Source organism: Diprion similis, chromosome 5, assembly GCF_021155765.1.
Source record: "Diprion similis isolate iyDipSimi1 chromosome 5, iyDipSimi1.1, whole genome shotgun sequence".
Taxonomy (NCBI): Eukaryota; Metazoa; Arthropoda; class Insecta; order Hymenoptera; family Diprionidae; genus Diprion; species Diprion similis.
The window spans coordinates 3,466,303-3,483,074 of NC_060109.1; the positions used below are offsets into that span (position 1 = coordinate 3,466,303).

The 16,772-nt window shown below is 41.2% G+C and overlaps 3 protein-coding genes across 3 annotated transcripts; all 3 read left to right on the top strand.

Annotated features, from left to right (window-relative positions):
* Positions 1-1,040: 1,040 nt before the first annotated feature.
* LOC124406384 (jerky protein homolog-like) lies at positions 1,041-2,641 on the top strand. Its single transcript, XM_046881784.1, has 2 exons — positions 1,041-1,329; positions 1,464-2,641. Exons 1-2 carry the CDS (start codon positions 1,041-1,043, stop codon positions 2,639-2,641), a joined length of 1,467 nt encoding a protein of 488 aa, XP_046737740.1.
* A 2,704-nt stretch (positions 2,642-5,345) lies between these two features.
* LOC124406385 lies at positions 5,346-7,525 on the top strand. Its single transcript, XM_046881785.1, has 2 exons — positions 5,346-7,084; positions 7,450-7,525. The coding sequence occupies exons 1-2, from the start codon at positions 5,346-5,348 to the stop codon at positions 7,451-7,453; spliced, it is 1,743 nt and encodes a 580-aa protein (XP_046737741.1). The 3' UTR covers positions 7,454-7,525.
* A 2,335-nt stretch (positions 7,526-9,860) lies between these two features.
* On the top strand, positions 9,861-11,443 carry LOC124406386. The gene is made up of 2 exons (XM_046881786.1): positions 9,861-10,930; positions 11,287-11,443. Exon 1 carries the CDS (start codon positions 9,875-9,877, stop codon positions 10,802-10,804), a length of 930 nt encoding a protein of 309 aa, XP_046737742.1. The 5' UTR covers positions 9,861-9,874; the 3' UTR covers positions 10,805-10,930; positions 11,287-11,443.
* The last annotated feature ends 5,329 nt before the right edge of the window (positions 11,444-16,772 follow it).

Sequence of the window (16,772 nt, forward strand, 5' to 3'; positions counted from 1 at the left end):
CTTGGTTTGTCTAAGGAAGTTCTTTGCGTTTTTTTCTAACCGGAGATAGGACTCCCAGTTTTGGTCGGTTGGATTGTCCCTAAGATGTTTGGCAGCTACTCTACGTGAATTAATTAAGTTGGAGCACTCTTGGTTCCACCATGGAGCAGCGGGAGGGGATCCTCTCTGGGTTTCGTCACCTCCTTTTTTCTTGCCACCGGCAACCCGCAAGGAGTCTGAACTGAGGCCACAAAGTTGTCGTATGCTTCGTTGATGTTATCCACATCAATATTAATCGCTTGTATCTTAGATTTCAGGTTGTTACTAAATGAGGTCCAGTCTATGCATTTAAGAGATATTTTTTCCCTTACAGTAAATCTTTGGAGCTTAGCCCCTCTAATTTGAATAAATATAGCAAAGTAGTCGCTGCCCAAAGAGTCATCCAGAGTGGACCAGAGTGCCCCTGCAAAAAGCAAGACTGACGTGAATGTCAGGTCAGGGACACTCCGCCTTCCCGGCTTCGCATAGATCCTAGTAGGTTCCCCGTTGTTGAGTGAAATGAGGTTACTTTTCTCGAGGGCCTCGGCTAAAAATTTTCCATCGTAATTCGCGAGCTGACTGCTCCACAATACGTGGTGGGAGTTGAAGTCCCCACAAATAACTAGGTTTTCGAGGTGTTCGATGGACTGGAAAAAATCTCTCCATTCAGCTCGTGTCAAGTGTTTGTTAGGCGGCCGGTAAAAATTCAGTATGTGCATACAGTAAAACCTCGATTATCCGACCTTCAATCAACCGAGCCTCCGCGTTATCCGAGGCAACGCACTTATCCGAGCATTTCGCATTTACTGAGGTGTATGCTCGGATAATACGGAAAACTCGGATAAAACGGATGGAGCCGCTATGCCTATGTTGTACGCGTGTAGTATTTTACGATTGCTTCTTTGTTTCTTATATGATACATATGTATGCGGATAAACTTGTTACGACACGTTTTGTGTGCTCTTCGGTTGCGAGCTAAAAATTAACAGTAGGCCTTCAACAATCAATGAAAGAACATTGCCATGCCGGGAAAAAGGAAAAAAGTCGTAGTGAGTGTGGCGAAGAAGTTGGAAGCAATACGAAGATTAGATAAAGGAGAAATTATTCGGAATGTCGCGGCCGATTATGGTGTTGGAGAAACCACTGTGGGCGATTGGCGTCGAAATCGATCTCATTTGGAACAATGCGCGACAATATCTGGCGACGCGATGACAAGTCGTAAAACGATAAAACCCGCAGAGTATAATAAAGTTGACAAAGGTTTATTCCTATGGTTTACTCAAATGAGAGAAAAGGGATTGCCAGTCTCAGGTGAGTACGCTTCATAGTCTTCACATCACCATTTATTTAATATAACGAAGTTTGACGATTCTTCTCCAATACCATACTGTACAAATAAGTTTTTTTTTTCTGAAATGACCTTTTTTTTCCTTTCTCTCCTTCAGGACCCATTTTACAGGCAAAGGCTATGATGCTTGCAAAACAGTTTCCCGATGAAAGTGAGACTTTTACAGCAAGTTGTGGTTGGCTGGATAGATGGAAGAAAAGACACGGTATTCATCAGTTAAGTATCTGTGGCGAAAAATTGTCAGCTGATGAAGGTGGATTGACAAAGTTTAAAAACGAATTTGAGAAACTTGTAGCGGAAGAAGGATACTCGCGAGATCAAATTTATAACTGCGATGAGACTGGCTTAAATTTTAGAATGATGCCTTCTAAGACATTGGCTTCACGAGAAGAAGCGGTGGCTCCAGGGTACAAAAAGAATAAAGAAAGGGTTAGCATTTTAGCATGCAGTAATGCGTCCGGAACACACAAACTTCCGCTAATGTGTATCGGGAAATCGGTTAAGCCCAGAGCGATTAAACACATCAAACCTGAAGCTTTCCCTGTGTACTACGCACATCAGAAGAATGCTTGGATGAGTCGCGATCTTTTCCAGAAATGGTTTTTAGAACAATTCATTCCTCTGGTTGCAAAATTTTTGAAAAAAAATGGTCTTCCTAGAAAAGCGATTTTGTTACTCGACAACGCTCCATCGCACCCAAACGAGTCGATTCTGAGAAGTGAAGACATCATTGTCAAATTTTTTCCACCGAATGTGACCTCCATTGGACAACCAATGGATCAAGGCGTACTCGAGACGTTCAAACGTCATTACAGACGTCTTTTACTGCAAGAAATTTTAGAGAAAAGTAGCGCCGGAAGTACCCTCAAAGACTGTTTACGTGCAATAAATATAAAAAGTGTCATTTACTGGTCAGCTCAAGCTTGGGATGCTGTCCAAAGGCTCACGCTGAAGAGGTCATGGGCAAAAATCTTGTCTTCTACTGACCAAAGTGATCAAATTGCGGACGATGTCGATCTACATAGCATCATGAAGCAAATCCCTGGTTGCGAAGACGTGGATAGAAACAATACTGATGAATGGATTCATGATGACGATTGTGAACAAGAACGCACTGACGATGAAATCGGCCATCTTGTGAATTCTGCAGAAGAAAACGCGGATGATATTGAAGACAGCGAAACGGCAGAAACTCCACAAGTCAGCCACGAAGAAGGATTAAATGCGCTTGAAATAGCTCTTAAATATGTTGAGGAACAACCGGAAAGTAGCTAGTGACCTCTTATTAATGAAACGATGGCGAGATATTGCAGCTAAAAAACGAATGAGCAGGTTGAAACAGTGCTCTATTACGGACTTTCTTAAGCCACGTTAGTGACAAGTTGCACGTTATGTACTAACCATGCTTTGTACCCCACAGATTAGTCTAAGTTTGTTGGATTTTCACTTTTATATATTTTTGTGATTAAATTTTATTCTATCATTTCAAATACATAAAAAACAATTAAAATCTTCGAATTTTTTATTTCTTCCATGTTATCCGAGTTTTCGCTTATTCGAGGTACCTCCTTCCCACATTACCTCGGATAAACGAGGTTTTACTGTATAAGAATCATTACTAAGCTTAATTTTTACCCCGTCCCACTCCAGCTTAGCCGGAAGCGGAAGAGGCCCCAAGGATTGGTAAAAGATATTTTTTGAGATAAGGAAGGCCAGACCCCCCCCCCCCCCCCAAGGGTAGGTGGAGGCCTATCCCTCCTCACGATATTGAAACCTTTGCAGGTAAAAAGTTGCTCGCTATTCAGCCAAGTTTCTGTAAGGCATAAGATATTAAAATTATTGGTTAAACCCTGGAGTTCATTAATTTTGCTGAAGATACTACGACAATTCCATCGGAGGATCTTAACTGTATCCGCCATGTTAGTTACGGCGCTGCTGCCTATATAGCGCCTCCGACGCCTTGACATTTGTTACTATACGATCCGAGTCCGGGAATTCTTCGGCAATTCTTCTATAGCTAAAGTCTGTAAAGTCTGACAGCGAGTTTCTGATTTCGGTCCGGACCCAATCCTTCAGACGCATTTTTGCATCCGAGAAGGGAGGAGATGGTTAAGAAAAATCCAGGAAGAATTCGGCATTCATTGGATCATCCGCGTCATCATAGTTCATGCCTGGGATAAGTGTGTTTGAGATAGTGTCGCTAAGAGAGGCTGGTCTAATATCAAGTTGGAGACTTTGCGCAGGAGGTATAGGAGACACCCCGTCTACTGAGTTTACTGAGCCTGCGTTGGATTTTTTACTGTTCTCTAATGGAAAAAGATGTGAGTTGGTTTGACTATGGGTAGGGGTCGAAGATAAGACCGGAAAATCCTGGTTATCGAAGACAGGCGCGTCTTTCAGACGTTAAGGTTTTATAAAATTTGTCATGTATAGCCTTTTTTTCCTTAACATATGCGGGACATCCCCTGTCCGAGGCCCTATGTCGACCTTCGCAGTTAACGCACTTAAAGTTTTGCGGGGTTTTAGTGAGTTCGCAAACCCTTTCATGATGCCCACCTCCGCAGTTGATGCACCTGACCTTAGCTCTACATTGCGCCTCAACGTGGCCAAATCTAAGACACTTTCTGCACATCTTAACAGAGGGCAGATAAGGTAATACGTCCCTGGTACTCAAATAGATTGCCACTTTTTCAGGGAGGTTATGGCCTCTAAAAAAAACCTTGATCCTTGAAGAGTTCTCCCTGTTGAAATCCCCCCCCCCCCCCCCCCCCGGGTCCCGCCAGACCCAGGGGATTCTCTCAACGTAAACAACCTCTGAGCGTGTACTCCCTAATATAACAAAGTTTTCTAGAATTTCCTCTTCGGAAAGAGAGGGGTCTACCCCCTTGACTAAGCAGAGTTTGTAAACACACCCATCGGGAATGTATGCTCCTAAAGACGGATTACAGCTCTCAATGCCCTGACTCACAAAGAAATTAGCGTCATCAATGTTATTGAAAGAGATATTGTAACGATTGATACCCGAAGCCTTAATGTTCGAAATACCCTTGAGCAGGTCTTTGCCTTTAAGCGACTTGGCGAAACTCATCGCATGTATCTTACCGGCATTCCCGCCTAACTCATCGTAGACTTGAACGAGAAATGGAGCACGGTCACCCTGTCTGTATCTATTATCACGAACTCTATGAGATGGAGCCCAAGGTGTACTAGGGTTTGTTCCTTTTTTATTAGGTGGTGCCTCTGTGGCCCCAGGGTCCTCCTCAGAGGGATCCCTGGCCCTTTTCGTTTCAACTATTAATTGATTACTAGACATTTCTATGCAGACACAACAGACAACAACACCGGTTACCTTAACCGGGACACGAAACGGGAACGGGGGAGGAAGCCAGTTGATCACCCAGTTCTTTACCCCCGAGAAGCACCGAAGCTGTTGACTGCTGAGCGGTGATGAACCAGTGAGTCAATAACGCTGTATCGAAAATGGCGGATCCTGTGGAAGTCCTAGCCGCGTGATCGTAAAGATACCGGGTTGTGGGTTGGAATTTTGACCTCAGTTGATGTTTGTAGGTGTTTGAGGGGTTACCCCCACTTGCGATTTTCAAAAAATCGATTTTTTTTTGTTGCATTTTTTTGAAGTATATTTATCTGAGAATATGTCCTGAAAATTTCAAGTCGATCCGAACAAAATTGACTGAGATATGAGCGTTGAAAGAGAAGAATCCGTTGTGTAAACGACCGGCTGGTCTGCCGCGTGGCGCGCTCGACCCTCGCTCCGGTTTCAATCGATTGTTCGAGGAATAGGGTCGTATATCTGGCATTCACAACGTTCATATTATACATAGAAATACATTTTTGTTGCCTGCTATGGTCTAAACTGGTCTAAACTCGTCAGTGTAGCTCGAAAGTTCGACTATATAAGACGTATATTCCACCGTTCCAAATATTATAAGCGCAGTTTTTATTCATTTTACATTGAAAAATGGATCGAAAAAAAGGTTCGCGTGAAACAAGAAGCAGTGAAAACGAACGGAAATCGCGACCGAAGAAAAGGAAGGGAGTTTTTAACCCGAACCTGGCCGAATCGGAAAGTGGAAGTTTCAGCACGTCTGCGAAGAAACTGAAAGATAATATCGATATGACTGTGAATGAAAGTCCTAATATCGAATATCGTATTTTGAACTTTTGGGTTGTGTTTGCTGCTATTTCCAGTTTAGTGAAGTGCAAAACGTGTAATGGAAATATTACATTTGAAACGGCAAATGCAAGAGGATTAGGCTTCAAAGTCGTTGTGAAATGTGACTCATGCGCAGATAATTTGATACCATCTTCTCCTTTTGTGGCACATTCGTATGAAATAAATCGTCGATTTATATTCACTATGCGAGTTCTCGGTATAGGATTGGCTGGAGCACAAAAATTTTGCGGACTTATGGACATGCCAAGGTTTCTTACCGAGACTACATACTCATTAATTTTGAAAAGTATTTATGAGTCTGTGAAAACATGTGCAGATGTAATATTTAAAAAAGCCGTACGAGAAGAAATTAAAGATACACCTAATGCAGCAGATGAAGCAACTCCTCAATTGACAGTTTCCGGATATGGATCGTGGAGGAAGCGAGGATATACATCGTTGTTCGGAGTTACATCGGTCATAGGCTACTACAGTGGAAAAGTGCTTGATCTTGTGGTAAAAAGTGTGTATTGTAAAATGTGTGAATCGTGGAAACATAAAGTAAACGATGCGGAATACGAAGAATGGTACCAAACACACGGAGATAATTGCAGTGCAAATCACGAAGGCTCCTCGGGAAAAATGGAGGTGGACTCTATTATCGAAATCTTCAAGCGTTCAATAGAAAAATATAATGTCCTCTACAGTTACTATATTGGAGACGGCGATTCAAAAACGTACACTGGGCTAGTAAATTCTCATCCTTACGACGACGTAGAAGTTATAAAAAAAGAATGCATCGGACACGTGCAAAAGCGTATGGGATCCCGCCTTCGTAATATAGTAAAAAAAAACAAAAAGCTTGGTGGTAAAGGACAGCTGACAGGGAAATTTATTGACAAGCTCACTGTGTACTATGGACTTGCTATTCGACGCCATTCTGCTTCTGTTCACGATATGCATGAGGCAATATGGGCGACCTTCGATCATTATAGTTCAACCGATGCAAATCCACACCATGAGAGATGTCCAACCGGTGAAGAATCGTGGTGTTCGTATCAACGAGCTCAGGCGAGAAACGAGGCTTTCCAACATGATTACAAACCACTTCCATCAAATGTATTGGATGCCATCAGACCTGTATACAACGATCTGAGTAAGGAAACTTTACTCGAAAGATGCGTCGGTGGCTTCGATCAAAATAACAACGAAAGCTTCAACCAACTTATTTGGAAAATCAGCCCGAAAATCGTCTCGAGTGGAGCAGTCGTTGTGAATTTAGCAGCTTATATAGCCGCTGGACTATTCAACGAAGGTTCAAAATCACTATTATTTTATTTGAACTCAATCGGAGTGAGCTGTGGACGAAACGCGCACGAATACGCCGATAAAATGGACGAAGCACGGATCGCGCTGGCAGAAAGACGTGCGGCCGAGAGCACTCGTGAAGGAAGAATGCTACGAAGACAGTATCAGATTTCCCTGTTGCAAGCGGCATCGTCGGCGGAAGAACTTCTGTATGGACCCGGAATAGATGACTCTATGTAAGTTTACAAAAAAAAAATTTTTCTCCGTGTAAACTGAAATTGAAACTTTAAACGCGTTTTTCTCAAAATGGCATTTCTGAAGTCGGTGACCAAGATTACTCGAACACTAATGAACCGATCTTCTTGAAATTTTGCAGGCTTATTTAGTACATAAAAATGTAGTCTTTAATCGTTCGATTTTTTTTTTTTTTTTTTAAATGGCCGTTTTATAGCCAAAAAACGGCCGTTTTTTCTCGTTAAAATCGAACTATTGACTTTGACTGTCCGCCATTTTGTGAAAAATGAATATTTTTTTAAAACCTACGATTAAAGACTAGTTTATACTTATATTTGACTAAATCTATTCATATTTTTTGTTTCAGATGATCCACTTCACCGCAATGTTGGTCACCGCAAACCGTGCACACAACAACTTGATTTAATTGACGGCCATTTACCACTAAATTTTGTAATATTTTTCAATAAAAAAATTACTGAAAGGTCTTCAAGATGTGTTCTTTAAGATGATATATTGATCGATGAAAAAAGTTTTGTCGTTTTCTTTAAAAAAATTCATGGAAAAGGCCTTTTTTTTCGCTCTACAAGTGGGGGTAACCCCTTGAAGCAGGAACTTTATATCGTAATTAATTAGGTAAGTTAGATAACCAGAAACTAACACCAGGAATAAGAAACTCGTACAGAACTCGAGAAGCAAACTTAGCACGTCCAAGCCTGATCGGCCATCTTGAAGCACTCGACACGTCGGTTGCTTGTTGCTGAGATAACAAAGGATAAAGGATTAGAAAGGGTTTCTTCATATGAAAATTCTCGGAATAGCACCTGCAGGTCCGAGCAGGCCTCAACCCCTAGCGTGCTCCGAGACATCGCCTGGCGTTTCGGTTTATACCTGCGGCGCACCCATCCATTCAAATCGCTGTAACTCCGCCAATTTTGCGAAATTCTTAATAATATTTGAAGGGAATATTCTCAAGACTATGAGCTAAATGTAAATGCAAAAAACCGAAAATCCATTTTTTGATCGGAAAAACGGACCTCCCCCCTTATTGCGAAATGAGCAAGCCAGTTGTATGTTTCGTTGACAATAAATTCAACGTTTCGTGATAGAGTATTTTCGGTTGCTTTACAAACTGCCAATTATAACGAATGGCACACACATCTTACTAATACTAAGCAGGGTAGTTCCTTCTCAAGTATTGCACACCAGCATTGATACCTACCATGGCCGAAGCATTATCAGTGCCGATACCTTGTAAGTTCGTTCATTTTAATTTGAAACTGCTCAATAATTTTTTCATTTTTTCAACTGTGTACTCAGCTGTGCCATTCTCTATGTGAATCAAGGCTAAGAAGGTAGAAACTATTTTGGCTTGTAATGTACTGAAACATCGAATAGCTATCCTTAACATCTTATTGACAGTTACATCGATGGACTCATGAATGAGTAAACTACAGTACCCATCACCAAGGTCTGTCAAGAGAGAAGTGAGAAAGTGAGGTCTAATCGAATTTTTAATTGAAGTTTTCGTGATGATAACTGAGATGGTCTATGCTGACGATTGACGTATCCATAGCAGCATACAGACAAGGTTGACCCTCCTTCCGTTGTATGTCAGCGACAACATCAACTGATTTAAAGAGTATGACCTGCTGTCTCTTTTGTGAAAATGGCCTCGATGCTGCGACCAGTTTTGGTATGTATATGAAAATCACATAATCTGGCGTTCAAAACTTCAAAACAACTTTACAATATTTGCAATAGGCCTTCGTCTTGTCAGCCGTACACGATTTTAGTCACCCTTCAGCAGGCCAGAAATCCCTTTAGAATTTTCAAAAAATCGATTTTTTTTTACACATTTCGAAAGTTTAATACCCAAAGAATATACTGACCAAAAGAAAACCCGAAATAATGAATATTTGCGGAGTTATCGCATATAGTGTAGAGCGGAGCGACAGTGTGCGGTCAGGTAGCGAGTCGGGCGCTCGGACCGTTAGAGACGGAGCAACTTTCACATCACAATACTCCCTTATTTACCTTTTTTTTTGACCAGGCAGGTGTTTCGAGAAATTTTATAGAGGGGACAATATAGATATATCTATGTAGCGTGAAACGGTAGGTATACGAAACGAAACGTTGCCCGAAAAACAGATTCAGTTTCGTTTGAAATTTTGTCACGAACGGTTGAGTTTATCAAAGTAAAATGCCAAACTATCCGAAAGGAACTCGAGGCAATATAGCTCGAAAATGTGCGAGGAAAAAAATATTTCAAGGAACTCAATTTACTGATGCGAGCGGGGAGAGTTTCGGGCCGAGTACAAGTAACGAAATAAGTGCAAGTGCTAAAAAACTAAAGTCTGCGTGCATAGAGGATGTACGTAAAAATCCTTTGCACGCATACAGAATTATTGAGTTTTCAACAGTTTTTACGGCTCTATCAGACATTTTAATTTGTTCTGTATGCAAGCAAAGGGTAAATTTTAATGAGTCAGGCCATCGAGGCTTCGGTTTCAAAATTGTCGTTACGTGTCGGTGCGGCAATCGAGAAATTCATTCAGGACCTTTGATTCATACTGGTTACGAAATTAATCGAAGGCTTGTGCTAGTGATGAGACTTTTGGGGGTCGCGAGACGAGGAATCAATACCTTTTGCAATCTCATGGACCTGTGCACTGGATTCAATCAAAGCAGCTACACCAAAATCATCGAGCATATTTATGCAGCTGCCAAGTCCTCATTCTATTTTTCAACGCAGAATCCTGTCAAAGAAGAGGTGAAAAAAAATATCGAGCATGAAAGAGGAGAAAAAATTCTCAGTCTCTGGTGACGGTACGTGGAAAAAGCGTGGGTTCAAGTCACTGTATGGTGTAACTACGCTCATCGGCTACTACTCTGGTAAAGTGGTCGATTTAGTTGTGAAAAGCAGTTACTGCCAAGGCTGTACGTTCTGGAAAAATAAGACTCATACGAAAGAATATGAGGAATGGTTCGAAGATCACGAAGAAAATTGCTTGAAGAATCACGAGGGCTCCGCGGGAAAAATGGAGGTTGATTCTATGATAGAAATATTTTCCAGATCTGAAGAGAAATTTGGCGTAAGGTATGGCAATTATATAGGTGATGGGAATTCAAAAACTTTTAAGGCCATTCTAGAACTAAGTCCTTATGGTGACGAGTTAACTGTTGTAAAAAGTGAATGCATTGGCCACGTAGAGAAAAGAATGGGCCCCAGACTCCGAAACGTGAGAAAAGAAAAAAAACTTTCCGGAAGAGGCAAGTTAACGGATAAAGTTGTCAAAAAACTCACGAAATATTATGGTTTGAGCATTCAAAGAAATGTAAATAGTGTTGAAAATATGAAAAAAAGAGATTACGGCTACTTTCCAAAATTGGAAGATCTTTCACCCTTACTTCACAAAAGTATCCAAAAGCATCTCCTGCCAATTTATCAAGATTTGTCCAGAGATGATTTGTTAAAAAGGTGCTTGGGAGGCCATACCCAAAATGCAAACGAAAGCTCCAACTTGACGATCTGGCGATTGGCTCCAAAACATTTGCATTCTGGCTTAAAAATTGTTGAAATTTCGGCCTACATCGCTGCTGGTATATTCAATGATGGCTTCTCTTCGATCTTAAGGATTATGAATGCGTTGGACATAGTTGTTGGCACCAACTGCAGAGTTTTCGCCGAAACCTCGGATGAGGCGCGAATTGTACGGTAAAACAGATTGAGTCTTTCTGAGACAAAAGAAGCTCGTACTGCCCGGAAAAAACAGCTGGCAGAAGAAAATCAGCTTTTCGAGGAAGAAGAAGGTCTGCTGTACGCGCCTGGCATCGCTGATTAATCGGTAAGTCACTACAATTACTAGTTTTCACATGTTGAAACTTTAAACGCGATTATCTCGAAACAACATTTTCAAAAACTGCTCGTGTTGTAGCTCCAAAAGTTATCGACCGATTTCGATGAAATTTTGGGAGATCACACTCAGTAATATTATCGGAAGGATATACCTAAAGTTTGAAAGATAGCGTGTGAATAAATACCTTTTTAGGGGTCAAGTATGTCGAAAAAATGGTCGAAAATTCGAACTTTAGAGTAAAAGCGCTCCCAAATTTTCAATTTTGCACTTTGTCATCATTTTTTAGGTATATCCTTCCCCTTAATATGTCAGTAAACGAATGACACTTGTTAAATCTTTTTCAGATCAACAGCAGAAGAGTGACAACTACAGCACTTTTCGATGTCACGGAAAACAGGCGTTCGAAGACCCTTAATAACGCAGCCATTTTGTGTATCATCGCAACAAAAAAATTCCTTCCAAACTTGAATACTTCAATAAAATTATGTTAAAATTTGAAAATGATTAGTTTATTTTATCCCCTTTAAAAAAATTCTCGAAAAATACCTATTTTTCACGCTTCTAAAGGGATTTCTGGCCTTCATTTCTGATAAAGCTCTCCCACTCTTTCCGATATCTCTGTGAATATTGCGTTGGCACTAGAAAATATAATCATCAGAATGTTGCCAGGAAAATATTTATTCTCATCAAGTAGGATGATCACTGTCTTTATATGAGAATGAGTAATCCTCATAAGTAACTAAATAATAAAGTTCCCGCAAACATGCGATACACCACAGGGTGCTTTGCATAAGAGTTATGCAACCCCGCACTCTCGAAGTGTGTAACGCGTCTTTACAAGCACCTTCACTTAAGGCGCCGCTGAACTGACTTGAAAATATCAAATCGTGACGTCATAAATACGTCCAGCGCCTCTGAACGTTGAACGGTGAACTAAGGCCGCTGATTTCATTGGCTTGTTCTGTTAGATCCAACCAATGATGTCAGTTACAGATCGGCACATACTTCTTGTGGACCATAAACGGGCTGCTGTCACATGAAAAACGCCGTTACGAATCGTGCCATATTTACAAAAAAATAACTAATAGTATAAGTTTTCCCGAATAAAGTGAGTACTTTTGTACGTGGCTAACTGTCTGGCGAGAGTGAAAGAAATTGTGCAACAGTGCAATCAGTAAATATTCAACATGCGGTAGCTCCGATCGGCCATGTTCGTTTTGGCGTGATTTTATTCATCTCATTATTCTTTATTATAAACATTATCAGCGATTTGCATGACCAGTGACTCAGTTAGCCACGTACACTTTTACTCAAGTTTCAATTTAAAAATTTCCCGAGTAAGATTCGTGCTTCCGTTCTCGCAGGATTCGTAATGGCGTTTCACCCAATTACCTCGCTTCTGACGACTAGGAATATATATGTGACATGCCAGGTCAGCGGCGCCTTAATTAGGTAACTATTTGATGGCCGACGTACTATTGGGAATGTTCTCGCAGCATTTGATCGACTGGTTACATGTTCGTAGCGTAGTCGGCTTATGTCACGAGAGCAGGTGTCTGTGCTGTCGATCTACTGGCTTGGGGTGGTACCTCGTGTCAGTTGATGTGGCGTCGCGACGGTCAGGCAGTCCTCGCTGTCCGGCTCGGATAGTAACGTCATGTGTCGTCGCCTAGGTCTGTGCTTTTGTCTGGCTCGCGTACGGTATTACGTACAACCGTACAGGTTACAATATATATATAATTATACTAGGGGCTTCGCCCCTGCGCGCTTCGCGCACCAACCCCGCTCGGCGCGCTTCGCGTCTCGCACCGTTCGGCGCTACGCGCCTCAGCCCACTGAAGCTCGGCGCTTCGCGCCTCGCACTTTAGTGCGTTTCGTTCGTTTATTGTTCGGGGAGCAGTGGCGTAACAATAGGGTGGCAAGACGGGCAAAATGCCACGGGCCCCCAGCCCGAAGGGAGCCCCGTCCGTGTGCACAGCAGAATCCCAACATTTAGTAAAATTTTTTAGTTTTATCTTCAATTAATTTAAGTTATCTAAGTTCTTACACAAATTAAACAAAAAATGTATCAAAATTACAATGCATTTGTTGGAAAAGATATCACCCAGTCAGTATGAGAACGTATCCGGTAGATAAGAAATTCCATGGGACAAGAAAGGTTACGCAAGATGGCTATTTTATCCATCGAACATTCCATGGCCTAATATTTGAACTTTGATGATGTCATTAATACTTTTGCTGAACAGAAAGCCCGAAAAAAGGAATTTAAATTATAAACATTGTATACTTAAACAAAAATTGTGATTTGAATCCAGTACGATCTTCAAATTAAGAGTTATTAGAAAATTCACTAATTATAATAACGTTTTATGTACCTACTTCACGTACTGATTCATTATAAAATGAAAAAAAAACTTTAACGTTGGTTGACCTTCTTTATATTGGGTGGAAAAGGGCCCCATCCGATTCATTTGCCACGGGCCTTGAACAGTATAGTTACGCCACTGTCGGGGAGTAAGAGATGTACTTTCTGGAGTTTCCCACACTAACCTTGACACCCGATTGAATAGAGTGAATATAAGAGATGTCCTTATTCAGTGTTTTATTATATTACTTTATCTTTGGGCTGCAAAAGTCCTCTTCTGTGTTTCTAAAACATCGCACCTTCTATCTTGATTACTAAATTCGTATTCCCGTCGACCTGGACCACGAATGCTACAGAGCGGTGGTTCTGGACTACGCAAAACATCGTCCCTGCGACATGTACCGATAAGTACCTAATCAAACAGTTTGTAGCGCTGCCCCTGGACGATGAAAAACTAGAATACTACGAAGCGCTGCTCCTGTACGATGAAAAACATCGTCCTCATGCAACACCGTTCGGTTCGTCTACAACTCACCTCCAACTCGTCTCACTGCTCGTGCAGCGCCTCGAATACGCTTGTTCCGACGACCTGGACGACGAAAAACATCGTCCCTCTGACCTGGACCACGAATACGCTGGTTCCTCCGACCTGGACGACGAATACGAAGCGCTTCTCCTTTACTATGAATAACATCGTCCCTCTGACCTGGACCACGATTATGCTTGTTCCGTCGACCTGGACCACGAATGCCTTCAGGCGTCTGATCAATATTTTTTTAATAAACAAAGGGATTCTTTTTTTTTTTTTTTTAAACCGTCAATTATGGGTTATGAGCCCATGTACCAAGAGAATCGGTGCTGCACCTCGCACAGCTATGTCTGCTGTGGCTTCATCATACATTGCTATGAGTTCAAAATAGTATTTTTGATTGGACCGATTAATCGAACCCACTTATTTATAATTATATGTTAATTTGTCTATGAGATAAATTGCGAGGAAGGCGGTGCCATGCGGCTGATCGAGTGAAGCTTGTCACTGTCAGCCGCGGTCCGGCAGAGAATGTGGAGCCATGTTCTGCTTGAACTGCTATCTTCATGCGTCTTAAAAACGCTGACTTCAGGCGTCTTAAAAACGCTAACTTCACGTATTTCCACAAAATCTTATTAGTAGATAGAGAGATTAATTAATTTTTTTAATTACTACGAATACTACAGAGCGCTGTTTCTGGACGACCCCTCGTGGTAGCGCTATGCTTTTACTAAAATTCTGGACGGTGTAAAACATATTCACGTTAACCTGGACCACAAAAATTACTGAGCTCTGTCCCTGTACGACGGCAAACACCTTCTCGTCAACCGGCACTACAAATACTACGGAGCGCTGGTCCTGGACGACGGAAAATACATTCCCGGCGACCTGGACCACGAAAACTACGAAGCGCTGGTCCTGGACGACGGCAAACACCTTCTCGTCAACCCGCACTACGAATACTACGTAGCGCTGGTCCTGGACGAATGAAAATACATTCCCGGCGACCTGGACCACGAAAACTACGGAGCGCTGATCCTGGACGACGGAAAACACCTCCTCGTCAACCTCTTAAAAACGCTAACTTCGTTAATCTTAAAAAACCTTTTTTTATACATAGATAGATATATTAGGGTGTGCCAAAGAAAGACGATATTTTTTTTCGCTCTCACCTGAAAATATCAGATGATATGTCCAAACAGCAATCCTGTCCAAAGCAGAGCTCTTAATTTAAATTCTAAGAGGTCCTCCACGGAACTTGAAGTTTTACCATTTAAATAACACGGGAACCAGGGTTTTTTACATTACTTTGTCCCGCAAGGTATGAAGAAATTTTTTTTGATAAAATGAATGAATGGATCATATTCAGCACTAAATTCTGGTCAAAAAAGTTCCTCAAAAAAATCCTATTTTTTTAAAGAATTTGTTCGCTGCTCCTCCAAGTGGCGCGAAGATCGTTTTTGTGTGAAAAAAAGGGATAACAGAAAAAACACCATTTTCAAAATTCTGTACCTCTTTCCACAGATTCTGGGTAATAAATAAGTAAGATATATCATGATTAGAAAGTGGGATGCGGCTGGTTTCTGTTTTTTTTTTTTTTTAATAATTTTTTGTTTTTTAGTTTCAAACGTAGCTGAATGAAAAAATAGAACGCTTGTGGAAATGGCAAGGTGCATGCTAAGGCAAACGGGAACGCCCCCAATATTTTGGGCCGAGGCAATAAATACCACGAACTATATTCGAAATCAATGCATAACTAAATCTCTGAACGGGGGAGTGCCATACACAGCATACACAGGCAAAAAACCGATGATAGTGCATTTGAGCGAATGAAAGATGAATTCGAATCGCGATCACAAGAATGCATTCTAGTGGGATATTCAAACGAATCAAAAGCGTATCGATTGTGGGCACTCAAATCCCGGAAATGAATAGTGAGTCGAAATGTGAAATTCGTGGATGAATTTAGCTTTCAAAATAAGTATAAGTGCAGTCCACACGTGAGAAACTACAAATATCAAGGGGTACGTGTATTATAGCCTCCCCTACTAAAAATGTTAAAAATTCTCGACAGGATCGAACACGTTCGGACAGGATACTTATAGGATACTGACAGCGTTGACTGAGGATATACATATATCAGTCAACGCTGACAGACGCGGACATATACGAATCAAATATGTAAAGGTGTCTATCCGGAAATCTTGTCTGTATCCTATATATCCGAACGTGTTAGATTGGGTAGGACATTTTTGTAGAGTCTTAATCAAGCTCGTGAATCACGGAAAAGACTGCTGACCGCAAACTGCATGCGGAACCGTTGAAACATGGAAGAGGCAGACCGAGATTAGCGCGCACAGGCTAAGCCGAAAGGCCTCGAAAAATATACAGCATGTCAATAACATATGACAGCAGCGACCACTGAAAATCCTGCAACGTAGCAAGAGGCGATGAATACCGAAGAGGCAGAAGCTTGTAGAAAAGGGACAGAGGACAAGTATCTAGCATAAATTCATAGGAACACGTGGAAAATCGTAGAATACGAAAATTCGATTTCGACGTTGTCGTATACATATATTTCCAAATATCGAAATCCATGGATCTGAAATGCGTAAAAGGACCTAACAGCTCCATCCTAGCCGCAATTCTCAACTAAAACACTCCAATATATTTTCATTTGACGTAGAAATAAAGAAATGGGAATGAAATGGAAAAAACACGAATTGACTATTGCGGTTTTGTAGTATCCGTGTCATCTCTTTATTTCTACGTTATATAAAATTTTTTTGGAGTATGTGCAGAATTGTGTATAGAATGCGGTCGTTAACCCCTCTTTCGCATTCGAGATACAATTTTGATTTGTCATTATAACTTTAAAATGAGCTACGCCCATTTTTTAATTATGTGAAAGAAGAAAGTGATATAATTAAGAAAGT